General features: G+C 49.7%; 6 protein-coding genes across 6 annotated transcripts; 2 read left to right on the top strand and 4 right to left on the bottom strand.

Annotated features, from left to right (window-relative positions):
- Positions 1-217: 217 nt before the first annotated feature.
- N7529_001146 (AP-1 complex accessory protein LAA1) lies at positions 218-6416 on the bottom strand (the record flags this gene model as incomplete). Its single annotated transcript, XM_057236677.1, has 2 exons — positions 218-1771; positions 1830-6416. The coding sequence occupies 2 exons, from the start codon at positions 6414-6416 to the stop codon at positions 218-220; spliced, it is 6141 nt and encodes a 2046-aa protein (XP_057103480.1).
- A 181-nt stretch (positions 6417-6597) lies between these two features.
- Positions 6598-7484, top strand: N7529_001145 (post-initiation translation factor DPC29; the record flags this gene model as incomplete). Its single annotated transcript, XM_057236676.1, has 2 exons — positions 6598-6799; positions 6859-7484. 2 exons carry the CDS (start codon positions 6598-6600, stop codon positions 7482-7484), a joined length of 828 nt encoding a protein of 275 aa, XP_057103479.1.
- A 142-nt stretch (positions 7485-7626) lies between these two features.
- On the bottom strand, positions 7627-9959 carry N7529_001144 (Mis6 domain protein; the record flags this gene model as incomplete). The annotated part of the gene is made up of 4 exons (XM_057236675.1): positions 7627-8703; positions 8753-9780; positions 9836-9886; positions 9944-9959. The coding sequence occupies 4 exons, from the start codon at positions 9957-9959 to the stop codon at positions 7627-7629; spliced, it is 2172 nt and encodes a 723-aa protein (XP_057103478.1).
- Positions 9960-10473: 514 nt separating this feature from the next.
- N7529_001143 (CLPTM1 family protein) lies at positions 10474-12510 on the bottom strand (the record flags this gene model as incomplete). Its single annotated transcript, XM_057236674.1, has 3 exons — positions 10474-11283; positions 11337-12395; positions 12472-12510. The coding sequence occupies 3 exons, from the start codon at positions 12508-12510 to the stop codon at positions 10474-10476; spliced, it is 1908 nt and encodes a 635-aa protein (XP_057103477.1).
- Positions 12511-12689: 179 nt separating this feature from the next.
- Positions 12690-14040, top strand: N7529_001142 (short chain dehydrogenase/reductase family protein; the record flags this gene model as incomplete). Its single annotated transcript, XM_057236673.1, has 4 exons — positions 12690-12961; positions 13137-13324; positions 13374-13444; positions 13495-14040. 4 exons carry the CDS (start codon positions 12690-12692, stop codon positions 14038-14040), a joined length of 1077 nt encoding a protein of 358 aa, XP_057103476.1.
- A 272-nt stretch (positions 14041-14312) lies between these two features.
- On the bottom strand, positions 14313-16596 carry N7529_001141 (uncharacterized protein; the record flags this gene model as incomplete). Its single annotated transcript, XM_057236672.1, has 5 exons — positions 14313-14798; positions 14870-15715; positions 15769-16248; positions 16318-16495; positions 16550-16596. The coding sequence occupies 5 exons, from the start codon at positions 16594-16596 to the stop codon at positions 14313-14315; spliced, it is 2037 nt and encodes a 678-aa protein (XP_057103475.1).
- Between the last annotated feature and the right edge of the window lie 143 nt (positions 16597-16739).

Below are 16739 nucleotides of genomic sequence, written 5' to 3'. Positions count from 1 at the left end.
ACCATCGACAGTTGATAAACTATCCAAGACTTCAATCTTGTAGAAAGAGTAGAACAGAAATCCAATAGGGACAGACGGAACCCGCCGACATAAAGAGTGTTGACGTTCTAGAGCAGTGGATAGAGGTAGACAACTACCAATCTACCTCTGGTTACAGTGAATCATTTGTAGTCATCTTCGGTCATAGTGTATATCATATAAAGCCACCAAAAGCACCCTAGAAATCCATACGCAATGCAATACTCGGCGCAGCCTGAGGCGTATTATCCGCTTCGACAGTCTTAGAAGCAACAGCACCAACACCCGCACTACGCAGAACCTCCTCCAGAAGCGACTTCTGCTCTGCATTCATAGAGGCGACCAACGTCCTGAAAGTGAGCTGATCAGCTTTAGCAAGCTCAAGGAGATGACCGGCCGACTCCTGGTGCACGGACTCGCCCTCACGCTTGGCGCGAGCCAACAAAGCAGACATGACGAGGGAGATAGCGGCCGGGAGCTCGGTGGCAGAGAATGTTCCGTTCGAGATTGTTGACACGAGCGTGCGACCGACTACTGTGCGGGAATTTTCCGGGTCGCTGGGGATATCGCCGTTGTCCAGAGGACAGCCGACGAAGAAGGCGATCAGGCGCGGGGTGAGATAGCGGCTGATTACTTCGTCGGTGGGGGACCGCGGCCCCGGCTTGACGAGGATCGAACGGATGCAGCTGGCTGCTACGGTGGCGAGACCGACATCCTGGAGACAGTCGAAGAGCTCGTTTAGAACTTTAATGAGGATGGGGTCTTGGGGGGGAATCACGTGGCCTCCGGCTGTGAGGAGGAAGGTGATGGCGAGTAGTGTGTTCTTGGCGCAGGGGATGGAGGTATCCGATTCTCGTCGCTGGGCGATGGTGAGAATGGTTAGGAAACGGGTGAGGCACCCGCGAAGCTGGAAAGACACGACTTCGAGGTCTTCAGGGGATTCCGTGGTGTGGGTGATGGCGTGGATGAACTGTCTGAAGATTGGAAGGGCTTGAGGGACAACACCCGTTTGGCAGATCCCTGTGGCGAGGATTGTTGTGAAGATGTGCAGGATGCAAGCATGGAGATCATTGCGAATAATTGATGGGAATACGGATGCAACATCGACCAAGGAGCGAAGCGCCAGGCGAATGAGCGTCAGAGACTCATCTGAGGTGATGTTGAATCGTGCAAGAGGTGTCGACTCGCGGAGATTAGGAAGCATTCCGGCCAGAACAAGGATGATACTTCTGGTCAACTCGAATAGTTGTTCTATATCATCCGACAAATGATCGTTGCGCTCCTGATCACCCTTTGCTGCTGGGTGGTCCAAGGATAGGTTCTGAGCAATCTCAACAATAACAGTCTGAATGGGGGTAGCCTCTGTCAGAACAAGTCGATCGAAAGTATCCATAGTCTCAGTGAAGATTGCATCTTGGTAGATAGCATTTCCGGAGATGACTGGCCGCAAGATTCTCTTCAGGGCCTGGAGGATCTCTAGCCGTTGTGATGCCGAAGTTCCTTGATCGACCAAAGATTCGAAAGCCAGCCCGAACAACACGAAGAAGAACGCCACTGGCTCTTCGCGGTAGTTGATGTCGTGTCCTTTCCCTTTAAATTCCTCCTTCTGGCCCTTCTCTTTGCGTTCCTCGCCCTCCTCGCCGGGCTCGGGCAGCTGTAATTTGCCATCGAGGGCGTCGAAAACAAAGTCGATGTCTTTCTCAACAAGGCCAGCAACTGCATCAACCAAGTACAACCAAGTGTCTTGATAGAACTGGAAATGGAGTTAGCGTCTGTAGATGTGCACAGTATAAAATAACAAGTGGGATTACCTTCAACAAGGTCTCGCGGTTCAACGCAGCATAAACCTCATCCAGGTCACCACTGGAGCTCGTGCCCAAAGTACCGGAGATATCAGGCTCGAAGCGAAGACGAGCGTACTCTTGTAGAGAAGATAGCCACAGCGGGGTGAGTTTCGCGATGTAAGGTTGAACGAGCTGGGTTAAGTACTCCTGGTCAATGCTAGCGATCTGCAGGCGAGCCCAAGCTGAGAACAAGGCAAGTTTAACCATCACACGGGAATTGGAGTTGAGACCCTTGAGGTCGCCAATCTCGGTTGTGTCCGGATTATTGGCGAAGTTTTCTAGACCCAGCACCAAAAGCTTGAGGATGCGTCCCATACGGTCAATATTTGTGACAATTCCCGTTGCAATGAAAGTGGCAGACACATTGATCGCCTCTGAGGCCAGCTCCGCAGATGAATCGGCAGCGAAGGCAGGAGTGAGTGCAGAGCCGATCTGAGCTTGGTATTGCTCCAGCAGGGAAGCTTCCGCAAAATCCGGATCGGGTGTCTTGCCAAACATGGTTAGGACTTGATCAATGATTTTCAATCCCCACACGCGCAGCTGGATTACGTTGGCGGTAGATGCAGAGAAGGCCATTCTAATAACGTCTCCAACGTTTTTCTGGAGAGCCAACTCCGCTGGGATGGCAGAGTCCGGTAAAATCGCCTCTTGGACGGTGGCTAAGAGCTCGGAGAGACAGCTCATTGCAAAGTGGCGTGTCTGCCACTTCAATAGCTCCTGCCCTGATACACTTTCATTTGCAATGTCGCCCTGGCCTTCCGCTGCGGCAAATCCTGCGACCTCGTCATCGGGGATATCTGCCGCAGCTGTTTGCACCACTGTGGTGGGTGGAGGCTCGACTTTGTTGCGGGTCTTGGTCATGATATTCTGACAACGTTGAATCCACACCTCAGTTTCTGTCAGAGCAGTCTGCTGCAACCAATCCTGGATCATTGACTTCAGTGATTGGTTATCCGGCGCTTCATCAAATGCTAACCATATGTCATCTTCCAAAGTCTGACCGGCTGTGTGCATGACAGAAGATGCGTCACGCTTCATGAGGTTGTTTAGACCTCGAACAGCTACATCTCGCATCAGGAAATTGTTTGCGCGAAGCTCCCTCTGCAGTCGCTTCACATATCCTGGGTAGTCCACATAGCTAGATGCGTAGAGGGAGAAGTGATCCAAACATTTGGAACTTTCCGTCACCAGCGCCGGATTCTCCTCTAGCTGGAATTGACGAAGCAGTGTCAATATGAGATTGCGAGTCTTTGCAATGTCTTGCAAGTCCGGACCGAGGACATTGATCAGAGAGTCCACACATCGATTGATCACAACAGGTGTCAAGAAAGACATCTCGATGTTAGAGGTTGCCAATGCAGCAGCTTCTTCGTTGTGTGTATCAGCATTATAAAGCTGAGAAAGCATGCCCAAGGAACCAGAGACAAACGGCGAGAATGTCAGTCCAGCAGAATTGGCAACTCTCTCCAATCCACCTAGAGCCCAGAAGTGGACAACGGGATGAGGGTCGTTACACAAAGACATCAATACACCAACAATGGTTTTCAGGTGCAGACCAGCTGCCATTCCGCCAATTTGAGCATGAATACACCCTAAAGCAGCGGCGCAGCCTGCTCTAGCGTTGGGTTCCCTGTTCTCGACAATGGTATCGACTAACCACTTGACTTGGATGTTGGTACATGTGTTACCAGCGCTGTCACAAAGTCTTCCTAACGCCTCGGCGCCAATGGTGCGTACAATTGGATCGGCATCAATAACAAAGCCCTGCAAAAGCTCTTGCAGAATCTTGTCGGTGGACGGATTCAGCTTGCCGGCAACAAAACCTGTCTCTTTAACAGCTACTTTTAGTGTTTGCAAGAGAGCCACCGAGATATTAATGACCAATGCGGCTTTCCTGCCAGGGTTCCGTTGTAAACTGGGAGAGGTGAGGAAAGTAGCAATCTGTTCCACGCTGCTTTCTTGGATTTTGGGCGAATGAAGTGCAAGGGCCACGGAGAACAGATCTATGGCCGAGTTGACAACCCCTGTCGTGGGAGGATCAACGGCAAGTTTGTCTCCATCCCGCAAGTTGTACAGAAGGAGTGCGTCATGCTCGCTGGCTTGGCAGATAGGAAACGTCAAGGCATCATCAACCACTTGGTCCACAGAATCAATCGCAGACCAAGCAGGTCCCTTGTCATCTTCCTGTGTCCCAGAAAGTGTAGCACGTATGTACTCCCTGGAAAGCCCAGTAACACCAAAGCCATAATTATCACACAAGTCCCATAAACCATCGAATTGTCCAGCGGAGCCAGAAATCGAGCTTTCTAATTGCTTGTACTGGGCATCTGGGTCTGCGAAGGACGAGATGGCTAGACTGAGCAGACTGGACTGTGAGATGATATCTCCATGGCTGGGTGGGTGGACATGCACAAGCTTTGAGAAGCACTGCAAGACACGTCTGCGCACCATAGTCGTATAATCCTGCAATTGAAGAGAAGGATGGAGTCTCTGTGAGAGATCTTCCATAGCCTTGGGCTTGGGCAAATCATCCAAGAATTCAACGGTATTTTGTAACATCGCAGAAATCCTCTTTGCGCCATCCGAAGTGATCAATTTGCTGTTGAACTCCATGAAGACCAGCAACGAACTGAGAGCACATTCTCGGACATGGGCCAAGAAGCTAATCTCAAGAGTACGAGGCTGAGCGACGTTATTCTTGCTTAGGTGTTTAGGGAGTGCATTCTTCCAGAGAAGCATCAACTGTGAAAGGTGGATCTTGACAAAGCTGGGCCCCAGAGGCATCAAGCCTCCAATGAGAATCCACGCCACCTGTATTTGGATACTGGCAACTCGAAGCTCCGAAGTGCTGCTGACCTTGAGGAGATCGGTTGCCTGTGTGAAGACGCGGGCAAACACATCAACTGCGCCATACAATGGCTGTAAACGGGAAGTGCTGAGCATAGCAGACAAACCGTTTGCATAGCCAACACATCGACGAGGCGCCTGACGTGGTGTGCCAAGCTGTCCGATCTCCCTGTTCAAGCTGTTCATGCAAATCGTTACGCATGACAGCAACTGGTGGGGGGAAGCGAGAACAAAGGTCCGCATACAATGCGCTGTATGAACTTGGACCGTGTAGCTGGGATGAGGAAGAACCTGAAGCAACGCGTCTCTGCAGCTATCAGCGTGTTCGCTGAAGGAAGAACCAAGCGATGAGATCAACGATGACAGAGCGCTGACAGCACTTGTCAATGTATACTTGCTTGGCTCACGGCGCTCCTGAATCACCTGCGGGTAGTCCTTCAGAATCTCGTTAATCAACCACTTAGCGGCATTGAGTTGACTGTTCTCGCGTAGCAATTCCTGGCCAATGGTATCTTCAAGAATGCTCTTAACAAACTTCCTGGTCATGAGCAGACGGAATCGATTATAAGTGACCGTCGGATGGTTCAGCAACTCAACAAGCAGATTGGTCGCAATCTGTCCATAACGCTCTTCGACAATCTTGTCTCCGAGGTTCCGAAGAACATACTTGTAGCATATACATATTCCAGCACGAGCGCGGTTAGAAGTATTGCTCTTAACATATTGAGACGAAAGCTGCCTCAGCAAGTCTGGAAGAAGGAAAAACAAGCGCGAGTCTGTTTTCTTGGGAGCAGACGGTTCAGACATCTCCGCTTCTTCCTCGTCTGCAAGCCCTGCACCCGGTTTCTTCGACATCCGTTTCGATTTCTTCGATTTCGGTTTCGGAGCAGCGGCGGTAGGCGCTTCAGTCGCATGCAATTTGATCAATGCTTGACCAAGAACAGCAGCGAGAGCATGACGCACCGGCGCAGCGGGGCTGTCAACAACCTTCCACACAAGTGTTTTGAGATGCTCGAAGTCGTTTGTGTTGTCAAAGAACGAGGTTGTCGCGATCAACTGCTCCAGGCAGCGACAAGCATGGACTTGAACGAAGGTGGATTTATCGCTGACAGCAGCGTTTCTGGCCTGTTTCCAAATGTCACGGGCGGTTGCTTCATCAATCGGGACTCCAATTCCAACAACGATCTTGCGCAGTACTGCGAAGATAACGCCTCGGAAGCCTGTATGGCTACTTGCTGACTTGAGTAATTTCAGTGTGCCCGATGTCGCGACATTGGATTGCATGAGCGCGCTCTCGCCAGCTGTCGCAAACACCTCCCCTAGACAATGCGCCGCAGCGAACTTGGTCTTGATTTCCACTTCGCTTTTGCTAGCGTTCAAGATTCCTAGCAAGTCACTGATTGTTTCAAAGAGGATGCCGCGATCTCCTTTGCTGAGTATTGCGCCAAAGCATCGTCCAAGGTTGTTGCGGAGGACTCGAGTGATTGTCGGTGAGGGGAGGTTTAATATCTTGAACAATTCCTTCTTGAGATCTTTCTGTTGCGAGGATACTTGTGCTGGCTCCAAGCCCGATATGTATTGTACCAGGTCAGAGGTGAATGTGAGCATGTAGAGCTCCTGTTGTTCGGAGGGGAGCGCATGCAGCTTGGGGATGTCCAGTTCGTAGACATTTTGCGGCGGAGGAGCGATCGCCGTTTCTGAAAACATGAGATTGGATTAAGGCAGATCCAGCCCCATAAGAAAGAAGAAAAAGGAAGAAGAATATGTAGCAATGTTTGTAGAGTAGTCAACCCCATGTTCTCCCTATCTTGTGGTTTCACTGACATCGGCCCGCTATTTATCCGCGGGGAAATGTATACCGCGGGCCAGATCTTTGTTTCAGAACATCATGGCTCTGAGGCTCAGCAGGCTGGTGCCACGTCGCCAATGGACTCGCAATGGCCTGGACTGTCGTTCTTTCAGTACCACAAAAGTCACTTTATCCGGTCACAACAAATGGTCCACGATCAAGCATGACAAGGCCAGGAATGACAAGGCCAAGAGCAGAGAGCGCCAGATGATGAGCAAAGAGATTGCCAGTGCCACACAGAGCATGTCCTTCATTCAAATATATGCGCATATATCTACATAGATACTGACTCTGCTATAGTGTGGGGACCCGACATAAAGTACAATCCCCGTCTAGCACTCGCACTATCGAACGCAAAGCGGGCCTCAACCCCCAAAATCATCATCGAAGCCGCAATTGCCCGAGGCCAAGGCCTCAGCATATCAGGCCAAGCATTGGAATCCCTAACGATCGAAGCCATGCTACCGGGCAATGTAGCCGCTGTGGTGGAATGTCAGACGGATCAAAAGGCGCGCGTGCTACAAGACGTCCGCTATCTCATTAAAGATAATGGAGGGATCGTGACTCCAACTACATTCCTGTTCGAGCGGAAGGGAAGGGTCGTCATGGAGAAAAAGGAAAACACCAATTCGGACGACTACTTAGATCAGGCTATCGAAGCCGGAGCTGCGGATATCACTACAGATGACAAGGGCCGTCTTGTGATCTTGACGGATCCTTCAGAGACGAAGACTGTCGGTGAGACATTTGCGAAACTTTCCGGTCTTGCAATTGAAGAGTTGGAGATATTTTGGGATCCGAATCGGGATTCTATGGTTGAGGTGCAGGATGAAGAGCAAGCGAAAGCACTGGAGGATCTTCTGAGTGCTTTGCGGGAAGAGCCCAGTGTTCAGGATATATACATGAACTCAGTGGAAAAGTTATAGCGCCGTCGAGGGCTGCTGGGGGGTTCGAAACACAAAGACTGTTTCATCTGCAGGACATTGTACAATATGTGTATAGCAATAGATACCAATCATTTACTGGAGTTGCAGGGACAAAATATGTCAAAATGTCATTGAAATATTATTACTCTTTACGTAAAGCCTTCATCGTGCTCCTCATCAGAATGCTGGTGCCGCGACACCCTACCCCATCTAACCAGTCCAGCATATGCACACGGTACTCCTGCCATGTAATCTTAGCGCCGCCTTCCTTCTCAAGGGCCTGCAACACTTTCTGAGTCACGGGCTTCCGTAACTTTGGTCGGTCATCCCCAACCTGCTGGTCCTCTTCGAGCTCTGCGAAACATGCGGCAGACAAATTGCAAAACGCCGCACTGTGACTGAGAGAGAAAATTGAAGAGACACTGATATGGAACGCGCTCTCACGGTCGTAGTGCTTGGCTGCCTCGGATGCGTCTTTGATGTAACTCGTCAGGGCAGTCACAGTTGATGCTGGAACAAGACAGCCCAGCGCATTCGGGTCTTCTGTGTTGAGTGCACGGTTTCGCCATAGAACATTGCACATGTCCATGACATAGCCGTTGAACCGACCGACCAAATCTGTTCCATAACCCGGGGTGCTTTGTGCTTGGAGGACTTGTGAGCTTAAAGAAGCTTCAAATGCAGACTTGTAGACTGCCAAAATGGAGTTGAGACTTGAAATCACGGCGGCACTCGGTGTGAAAGCCAGTGTATACACCGTTTGTGCGTAAGGAAGAGTGAGACGGAATCGCGCATCTTGAGGTGCGTGAGAAAACAGACCTGAAAGGGTTCTGTAGAAATCGAGGACAGAGATTGAGGCTGGCTTGGCCGCTTTCTGATCTTCATCGGTGGAGAATTCCAGAATGGAAGATGCTAAGAGTTCAGCATGCACAATCATCTGGCTGAGGGGAGTACATTCCTCAGATGTGGCCGTTTGCGAGCGAAGTTTCACACCCCATTGACTGATCAGTCCCGCGTAGAGATCCAGTAACGCGGTTCTGGAACCAAGGCCCTCATCTAGCACTGCTGACTCCAGGGGGGACAGGAGTTCACTTTGCAGAGACTTGAAAGGCTCAATCGGAACGTATTGTAAAAGTCGGAAGACATTTTCGCGATTATCCTTCCCATTCCATATCTGCAGGTAAGACTTCAAGAATGAACGAATTGCGGATGGAAGGTCCTAATACTTGTCAATGCATGTCGGCCAAGAACTGGTCCAAAATTCTCACCTTGATATATGATACATATCCCACAACAAAATCCAAGAAGTAGGACAATGTCTCCGGTTCATCGTCTTCGTCCCCGCGGAGCGCCTCCAGCTTGTCCTCCAGAAAACTCCTCAGCCATTCATCCAGCCGATGGTCCGCGAGCTCAGGTTGGACCAGATGAAGATATTTCTGAGCCATTGCATCGCTCAGAGTCGAGATTATTTGATTCGGTAACTCAATTTTGTCAATTTTGTCCACAAAATGACCAACATCACGCAGCTCCTCCAGGGATGTGTGTTTATCTGATACCCGTGAAGTCTGAAGAGCAGGGATAACCACTTCAATCCTGCTTCTTTTCACCGTTCCCCGACGAACGACTTGGAAACTCGATCCTGGACCCGCTTGCATTCTCTCGATATACTGATCCTGGAGCACCTTCGCATGGCCTGACCACTCCGGATCTGGATGTTTAAAGAAAAGAGCATTCCTCCTCGAACCCGCGAAATCACCAAGGACAATCTCAGGGTAGTAATTCTTGAATATCCTCAGTAAGCTAATGAGTTCCTTCTCATCACCACCAGAAGCCTGAATGAACTCCATCAGAACCTGAATCCGGAACGGCTTAACGTGTTTTCGCCTCGTAATAAGCGAAAGAATATGACACAGTGGTTTCCGCAAGCTGATCATATCAAGATGGTTGAACAGCACGGTGTAAAGCTTGACAAGGTGCTTCCTTTCTTGGAAGAGATCGTACGAAAGGATCAACCAGCGCAACAGCAGAGCTTGCGTCGCAAGACTAGGCTTGTTCTTGCTCGGCCCGAGAGAGCACACCACTTGTGTGACATTCTTAGATGCGATTCTATTCTGCGGATACAGGTTCTTGATCAATGTTGTAACTGTGCCTTGGTCCAGGTTATTTTTCGTGGTCAGAATCTTCAGGAGACGGGCAAGCACAGATTGGGGAAGACCATTTTCATACGCGTCTGATGCGATCGTTTTCACTAGCAGACTTGCATCTGTGTATCTTTGCTTGGGTGGGACGAAAGCAACTATCTCTAATTAGTCATTTTATGCCATCAAGTGCTCGGAAGGGGCTAGCTGTACCGGCTTCCAGGCGCTCGACAGCATCAAGCAGGCTGCTTGTTTTCTCACTTCCTAGAAAATTGTTAGTCATAGTACAATGGATCAATTAAAGATATGTTCATATGTTACCAGTATCCGCGTCCATTTAAATAATTGATACACAAATTCTTTTATGGTTTTGTCTGAGCTGGAGATTGCCTCCGTTGCTGCGCGTAGTTTCAGTATGGCGCGTTCCACGTTCAATGATTACGCATCGAAAACGCAGCAAATAAGTATTAGGGAGCGCAAGCCTTTGCGCCACTTTTGACCTCTTCAGGGGTAAAGGAATTGAAGTTGACGTATGTAGAGGTCGACAGCTGCATAGAAGAACAAACGTGGGCGCGCGGAAAAGGGCTTAAACCCGATCGGGTAATTATCAACAAGTGAAGATCTACTCTTTTACAAAACAACAGCTTTATTGTACTTTTTCTACAAATTTATGATCAGTTATTGGAGCTCAAAACTCTGGATAATATTGAAAATGCTAAAGAGATCAGAGGAAACATTTCTTGCTGCAACAGATAATCGAACTAGAAGACTGCTCAACAATGCCAACAACAGGAAAATACAAATACGCATTTCAGCGTATTGGCTACCAAAGTCTACATCTAATCTAACATCTACTTTCTCTTGCGAGTGTCCGACTTGGGAGTAGCCTTGGAAGAGGACTTCGCGACCGCTTCCTCCTTCTCCACGCCCTCAATGGCAGCCGGAACAGGCTCCTCTTCCTCATCGCTGTCACCTCCCTGGCCGAACTCGTTGACGCGCTTGTAATCAACCTTGTACTTCCAGCCTTGGTAGAGCCAGATAAAGAAGATAACGTCGTCGCGAAGAGTAGCCAGGCGATGGAGCCAGGGCATCTTAACGGTGAAAGCGAAGAGATCGTCGATAAAGGTGTTGAGGAACTTGTAGGTCAATGCCTTTCCGGGCATGTGAGCAACAGACTTCAATCGGTAGTTGATGTAGAGACTGGGGACCATCATGAGGAAGCCATAGGCGTAAACACTACCAACAAGAGTCTGGATGATGTAGGAGTACCACGACTTGTGGGTGTTGTAGACCAGACTGTAGGCAGCGTATGCGAGCAGAAGAGGCACGGCCACGATGTACAGGTATTGGAAGGCGATTTCGTCGTATTCTTTGGTCTTCTCTTCAGTCTCAGTGAGCTTGTGCTTATCCTCGAAGACGATTACATAGGGCAAGAATGAGAACCAGGAGTTGGCGGGGGGTGCGCGCAGGCGGACATCAACAGTCTTGGTGATCTTCCAGAATTCCAGCAGGATACCGAATCCTTGACTGGCTAGAATCATCCAAGAAGTGTTCTCGCTGTTGTCCACGAGGTAGAGGAAGATGACAGCCTGCATGAAGACGTTCGCCAAAATTGTCCGGACGGAGGTACCAACGATATCCTTCTTCTTGCGCCAATGAGCCTAAAAAGTGTCGATGTTAGCGAGGTCAAACACCGTGTTGACATATGACTTACAATATCGTTCTTGAAAGCCAAGGTTTCAAACAGCATGTGCAAGATGGTAACAATACCAGTGGTGCCCAGGAGCCAGATGTTGGTATCCAACAGGATCTCCTTGACCATCTCCCATTCAGTTCCATCGCCGCCACCGGGAGCAGAGCCACCATAGGCAGCCTGTCGAGAGCTTTGCTTGGAGCCCTCGTCAACACTGCTGATGATGTTGAACTTCCAGTTGGCCATGTTGTTGACAGTGATGTGTAAAGGCACCGACTCAACGGTGGAGTTCAGCTCAGTCATGTGGGTCTTCAACTGCCAGAAAGTGTTGATGAAAGCGATCGGGTAGTACCATCCATTCTTTCCAGAGGCGTCGCGGGCACCAGTGCGCTCCAGCTGCAGATACTGGCGAGCTGCGGGGTTCATCGCGCCCAGTTTGGTGGTTCCAGAGTCTGGGATCAGGGATACAGTGAAGTTTGGGTGGTAATAAGACATGGTAGACCATTCCGGGGTATTGTCTTCCTCTTTATCATGCTCATCCTCAGGGCCTGACAAGAGATTCTTCAATTTCTTGACCTTCTTCTTGGGAAGATACTGGTTCAGGGGACGCAGGAAGTGAACCGCATCGGCGGTATTGTAGTTCTTGGCAGAGGGGTCCAGCTGGTATCCGGTGCGGCCCAAAAAGAAGTGAGCCCAAAGGGTACCATTCTGTTGAACTTGCTTGGGGAGCTTGATGGTGGTATCGATTTCACGGGTGTCGCTGTAGTTTCCAATGGTGAAGTTCTTCTCCTGCAGGACAAGAATACTATCCGAGGCCGTAAATTTGGGGACAATGATGGACGGTGTCACGTAAATACTGAGATCAACCGCGCTGTCGGCGGGCCAGATAGGAGCGATGAGATCGGGGATAGCACTGTGTTCGGCATATTCACTGGGGTGGGGACGATCGGCGAAGGCAGGGATTCCACTAGTGTTTTCGATAGTGGTAGCAGTGTTGCTGTTTTTTCCCATGTATTGGTTAATGCCGAATTGAACCAACAAGAAGATTCCAAGGCCCTGAAGGGCACCCTTGAAGCCCGACTAAAGAGGGGGTCAGTAAAGGATCAAACATGCGAATACGAACAAGATGAACGCGATAAACGCGATGAATACATACGTTGGACTCCTCCTGTCTACGTGGCCTCGTTTCCGACATGATGAGCGTAGATGGATAAAAAAAAAAAAGAAAGAAAGGAAAGGCCAGTAGCCCGGATGGCGAATGCGCCTGGAAGCCAAACACGGTCTTGGCATTCTCCGCATCTATCCGCGGGGAATCAATTGTTCTCTGCTACACTTCTTACTTCTACAACGCGATGTCGCGTTGGATTGAACCCCATGGACAATCCATCTTTTGACGTTCGCGCTGAATTCCCATCGAATCTTCAGCCAAGAGTATGGCTAATTACAGCGGGGGACTCACCCCTCGGCATCTCAGTCGCACGAAAGGTCCTTGCGCATGGTGATTATGCATTTCTCGGTTTAGCACACACAGCTCTGGACCGCGATGAACGTCGTCGGGATGAATTCAATGCTTTCCTTGCTGAGGTTCAGGATCATCGCGCTGAAGGGTGGGAAATTCGCATGAAGGCCGTCCCGCTAGATATTCGGTGCGTCTCCACATTGGAATACTATAATCGATCTCGATAATAACGATTCTCGTGTTGCAGAATGATGGGCGAATGTCAGTCGGTTGTGGCAAACGCAGTTGCAACATTTGGAAAGGTCGACATACTTCTTTGCTGTACAAGTCAAGGTACACCTCTGCTCTACACCGTGTCCCAGCACCCTACTGATCTATATCCAAGCTCTCATCGGCACAGTCGAGGAACTCTCCGCCTCAACTCAAACGCAGAACCTTGTGCGCGATCAATTCGAAACCAATTACTTCGGCCCTCTCAACATAATCAAAGCCACTCTTCCCGATATGCGAAGAGAGCGATCCGGCCATGTGATGATCATATCAGGAATTAGTAAGGTGTATATACTCGCATCTTGAACAATCTGTCTGACAATATCCAGCGGCGCACATCGGCACCCCGGGACTAGGAATGTATTGCGCAGCAGGGTGGGCGCTGGAAGGATTCTGCGATGTCAGTATGAAGCCCTATACAGACTCAGCCACGAACTAACCCAAGCACAGAGTCTGGCCTACGAAATCGCCCCATTCAACATCAAACTCACAATCCTCCAATGCAGCATCGAAATAGGCATTCTGACAAACCTAGTCACAAGCGTCCCCCCAATTTTCCCCGCCTACTCACCAGCCAACAACCAAGCACCTCTTTTCCGCGGGATCCTGAATCATCTCGTCCCTCAGCTTCCCAACGCAGCCGCAGCCAGCAACGCGACCACGCCCAGTCGGGCGCACGATGAAAGTTCCCGAGTTAGTTCCATTGAGAGCGGTCCGTTCTCTGCCCCTGAGGTTGTCTCCATGCATCCACCCTTGAGCTCTGCGCATCTTGAAGTGTTGGTTTCGGAGACGGTGTTTGCCATCACTTCTATTGGGGGACACGCAAATCCTCCTTCTAGGCATATCGTTGGACAGGAAGGTGTTGCTAGTGTTAAGGAGAAGCTTAAGACTGTTAGTGAAGAGCTTGAGGACTTTATTCAGGCTAGCTTTGCTGTTGATGTTGCTGCAGACGCGGATCCTATGCCTCCTATATCTGGCATGGGTGAAGGGCCTTAGTATCGCGGGCTAGCAGCCGACTCACGAATAATATAAATATCTCATGATCCAATGATCATATGCCAGTCTCCAATCCTATTCCAGGACTCTTTCTTTCTAGGACAAGTAGATCTTGAATTTCTAGCAATAGGAATTTAGAATAAATTTATTGATTGCTATTTGGGATCTCGACGGGCAAGCTAAGAGATATTTTCCATTGTGATTTTCATACATGGGGCCGGGCACGCAAAACCGAGAGTGCATATCAATATAGGATGCAGCTCATTTGGCATCTATTCGTGCTGAAGGAACCAAGCCTCTCGCACATCAAAGAGACTTCCCATGTCCTGATTGTTGCGATAGCATCGAAGTTCTTTCCAAGCATTTGCTGTGCGGCCATTGGGCATACGACCATCGATTTGCAGGATCTTCAAGACGAGGGCTGCTGGTGAAGACATGTTGGAGAGAATAATCTCGCCCATTTCATTGGTGGGAAATTTAGAATAGGTTGGGGGTGGTTCGGAGATTGCAGGTTCGGGCTCCTCTTGCTCATCCTTGACGGGTGCTTCTGCGAGATCATTGGATGTAGCCTGGTCGAACTTGATATTTGGCTCCGTTGGAGCGTTGGGGTCAGCAGCGTTGGCATCAACAGCGTTGGCATCAACAGCGTCAATCTCGATGGGTGTCTCGGCGTGTGCCTCCTTTTTGATGACTGGAGATTCGGGTTTGTCTGTGGAAATCTCTACTGATCCATTTTGGATGGAGATATTTAGAACTTCCTCGGGTTGTTTTGAAGATTGTGAGGTAGAAGGGAGGGGGAGGAAGACGTGGAAGGAAGCTCCGAATTTACAGTTTCCGGGCAAGAGGGTTTGGGGGCCGCCTGAGTGTTCTTCTCGATCTCTGCTGATAAGATGGATAGTGAAGAAGGCTCTGCAGTCGCTCTAGTGCTCTTCTCAATTTCTGCTGCCAATAGAGATAGCGAAGAGGTAGGAGGCGCTGGTTTGAGCTGATCAGGTTGTAGCAGCTCCGTTTCCAGGTGCACCTCTGGTTCGGGCTGTGGTTCGGGCTGCACAGGTAGCGGATGCTTGCGTGGTCGTCCTTTTTTGCGCTTCACTGGAGGCTGAGGGGAGGGGAAAGGGATCGTGCGTTTCACGCTCGGAGATCTGCCACTATTGGGGCTGACAATGACAACGCTGAAGTCAGGACCTTGTTCCTGTTGGTCTTTCTCGGTGGGTACTGCAAGCCCTGTTTTGGCCTCTGAATCATTGATTTGCATATCTTCACCTTTTGGGGGAGTAGAATCTTCATGAGCATCAGTGTTGACAGCTGATTCCATCACATCGGCATTGGAAGATGTAGGGATTTCCTGGGATGTCTTGTTGACATCCGCTTCCATCGCCGCATTGGAAGGTCCAGGAATATCTTGCAACTTCAGGTCATCAACATCTTTCATCTCCTCATCTTTCTGGGATAATTTCGCAGCCTCTGGGGCTGGCTCTGCATCTTTCATCTCCTGGCTCGAAGGAGCAATGGCTGGGGTTGACTCTGTTTCGAGATCAGCTTTCAAATCTTCATCGCCCCTCTTCTCCTTTTGTTCCGGTGTCGTATGTTTCTGGTCTATGTTATTGCTACGAAGGAAGACTTTTTCGCCGGGTGGGACAGCAAAAGTCAATTTCGCCCCGTTGATTTCATCAATCTGTAGCTATCAGCATATAACCATGCAAGGTGCATGCATGGGCCGGTACATACCCGAACTTCCTTCTCAACAACGATTCTACTCGGTCCTCGCCCATAAACATAATAGAATCTCCAAATATCCCCCACTAGGATGATACCTTCACTGATAAGAGTCCCCAGTTTCACTCGCGCGCTTTCTCCAGCATATGCTCTGTTGACGACTTTCTGCTTTTGTCCCCAAAACTCCTCATATTCGCGCTCTTTGAAACTGTCGAATTCGCCTAGCGCGCGACGCTCTCTTGCATCCTGGGCCTGTTTTAACCATTCAGGGTCATAGCGGCCGTTTTCAAGATCAAGCTGGAACTGTCGCACACCATCGCGCCAGTTGTTGGAGTAGCGGATGAAGCTATCGGGCATCGGGGGTATCTTTGCGTTGGGATCGTCGGAAGCACAAGCAGCGTCAGGGTGAACATCTGGTGGGAGTAAAGCAAGAATCTCCAGCTTTTCGCTTTCCTCGAGACAGTTCCATGCTTGAGGTTGTGATAACAATTTCTATATGATGAGATCTATTAGTTTGGATCTCAGTAATACATATCAAAGGCAGCTTGGTCATTGTCATACTACTAAATCCAGATCAATGAGGACGGACTTATCGCTTGTGAGTAGCTGTTCTTCGCTCCATTTCCCTCTTGCGGCGGCCTTTCTTGGGGTTTTGGCTCGAGAGCTCACTTCTGATTGAGAGTTTGACATGGCCGAGCCCGTCTTCTTTGCTACATCTGGAGGACGGGCAACACCACGACTAGGACATGATAGTCAGTTAATAGGATCGAAACAATACGGAGGTTGGTCTGACCGCGCTTTATTGCCCCGGGTCACCGCCTTTGCTTTCTTGGGTGGCATTCTGGCCAACTCTCTGGTCAAAACAAAGGTGAAACTGCTGTGCTTCACGAGGAATTCTCAAGATGGTGAGGTCAACGCAAATTTCAAGGCTAGATGGTGAGGAGTTCTTTGAAGAGTTGCAAAGGGCTGAGCGCTGACGTGAA

Source organism: Penicillium soppii (genome assembly GCF_028829465.1).
Source record: "Penicillium soppii strain IBT 18220 chromosome Unknown utg000001l, whole genome shotgun sequence".
Taxonomy (NCBI): Eukaryota; Fungi; Ascomycota; class Eurotiomycetes; order Eurotiales; family Aspergillaceae; genus Penicillium; species Penicillium soppii.
The sequence above is the reverse complement of the archived record's forward strand: the minus strand, read 5'-3'. Positions and strand labels throughout refer to the sequence as shown.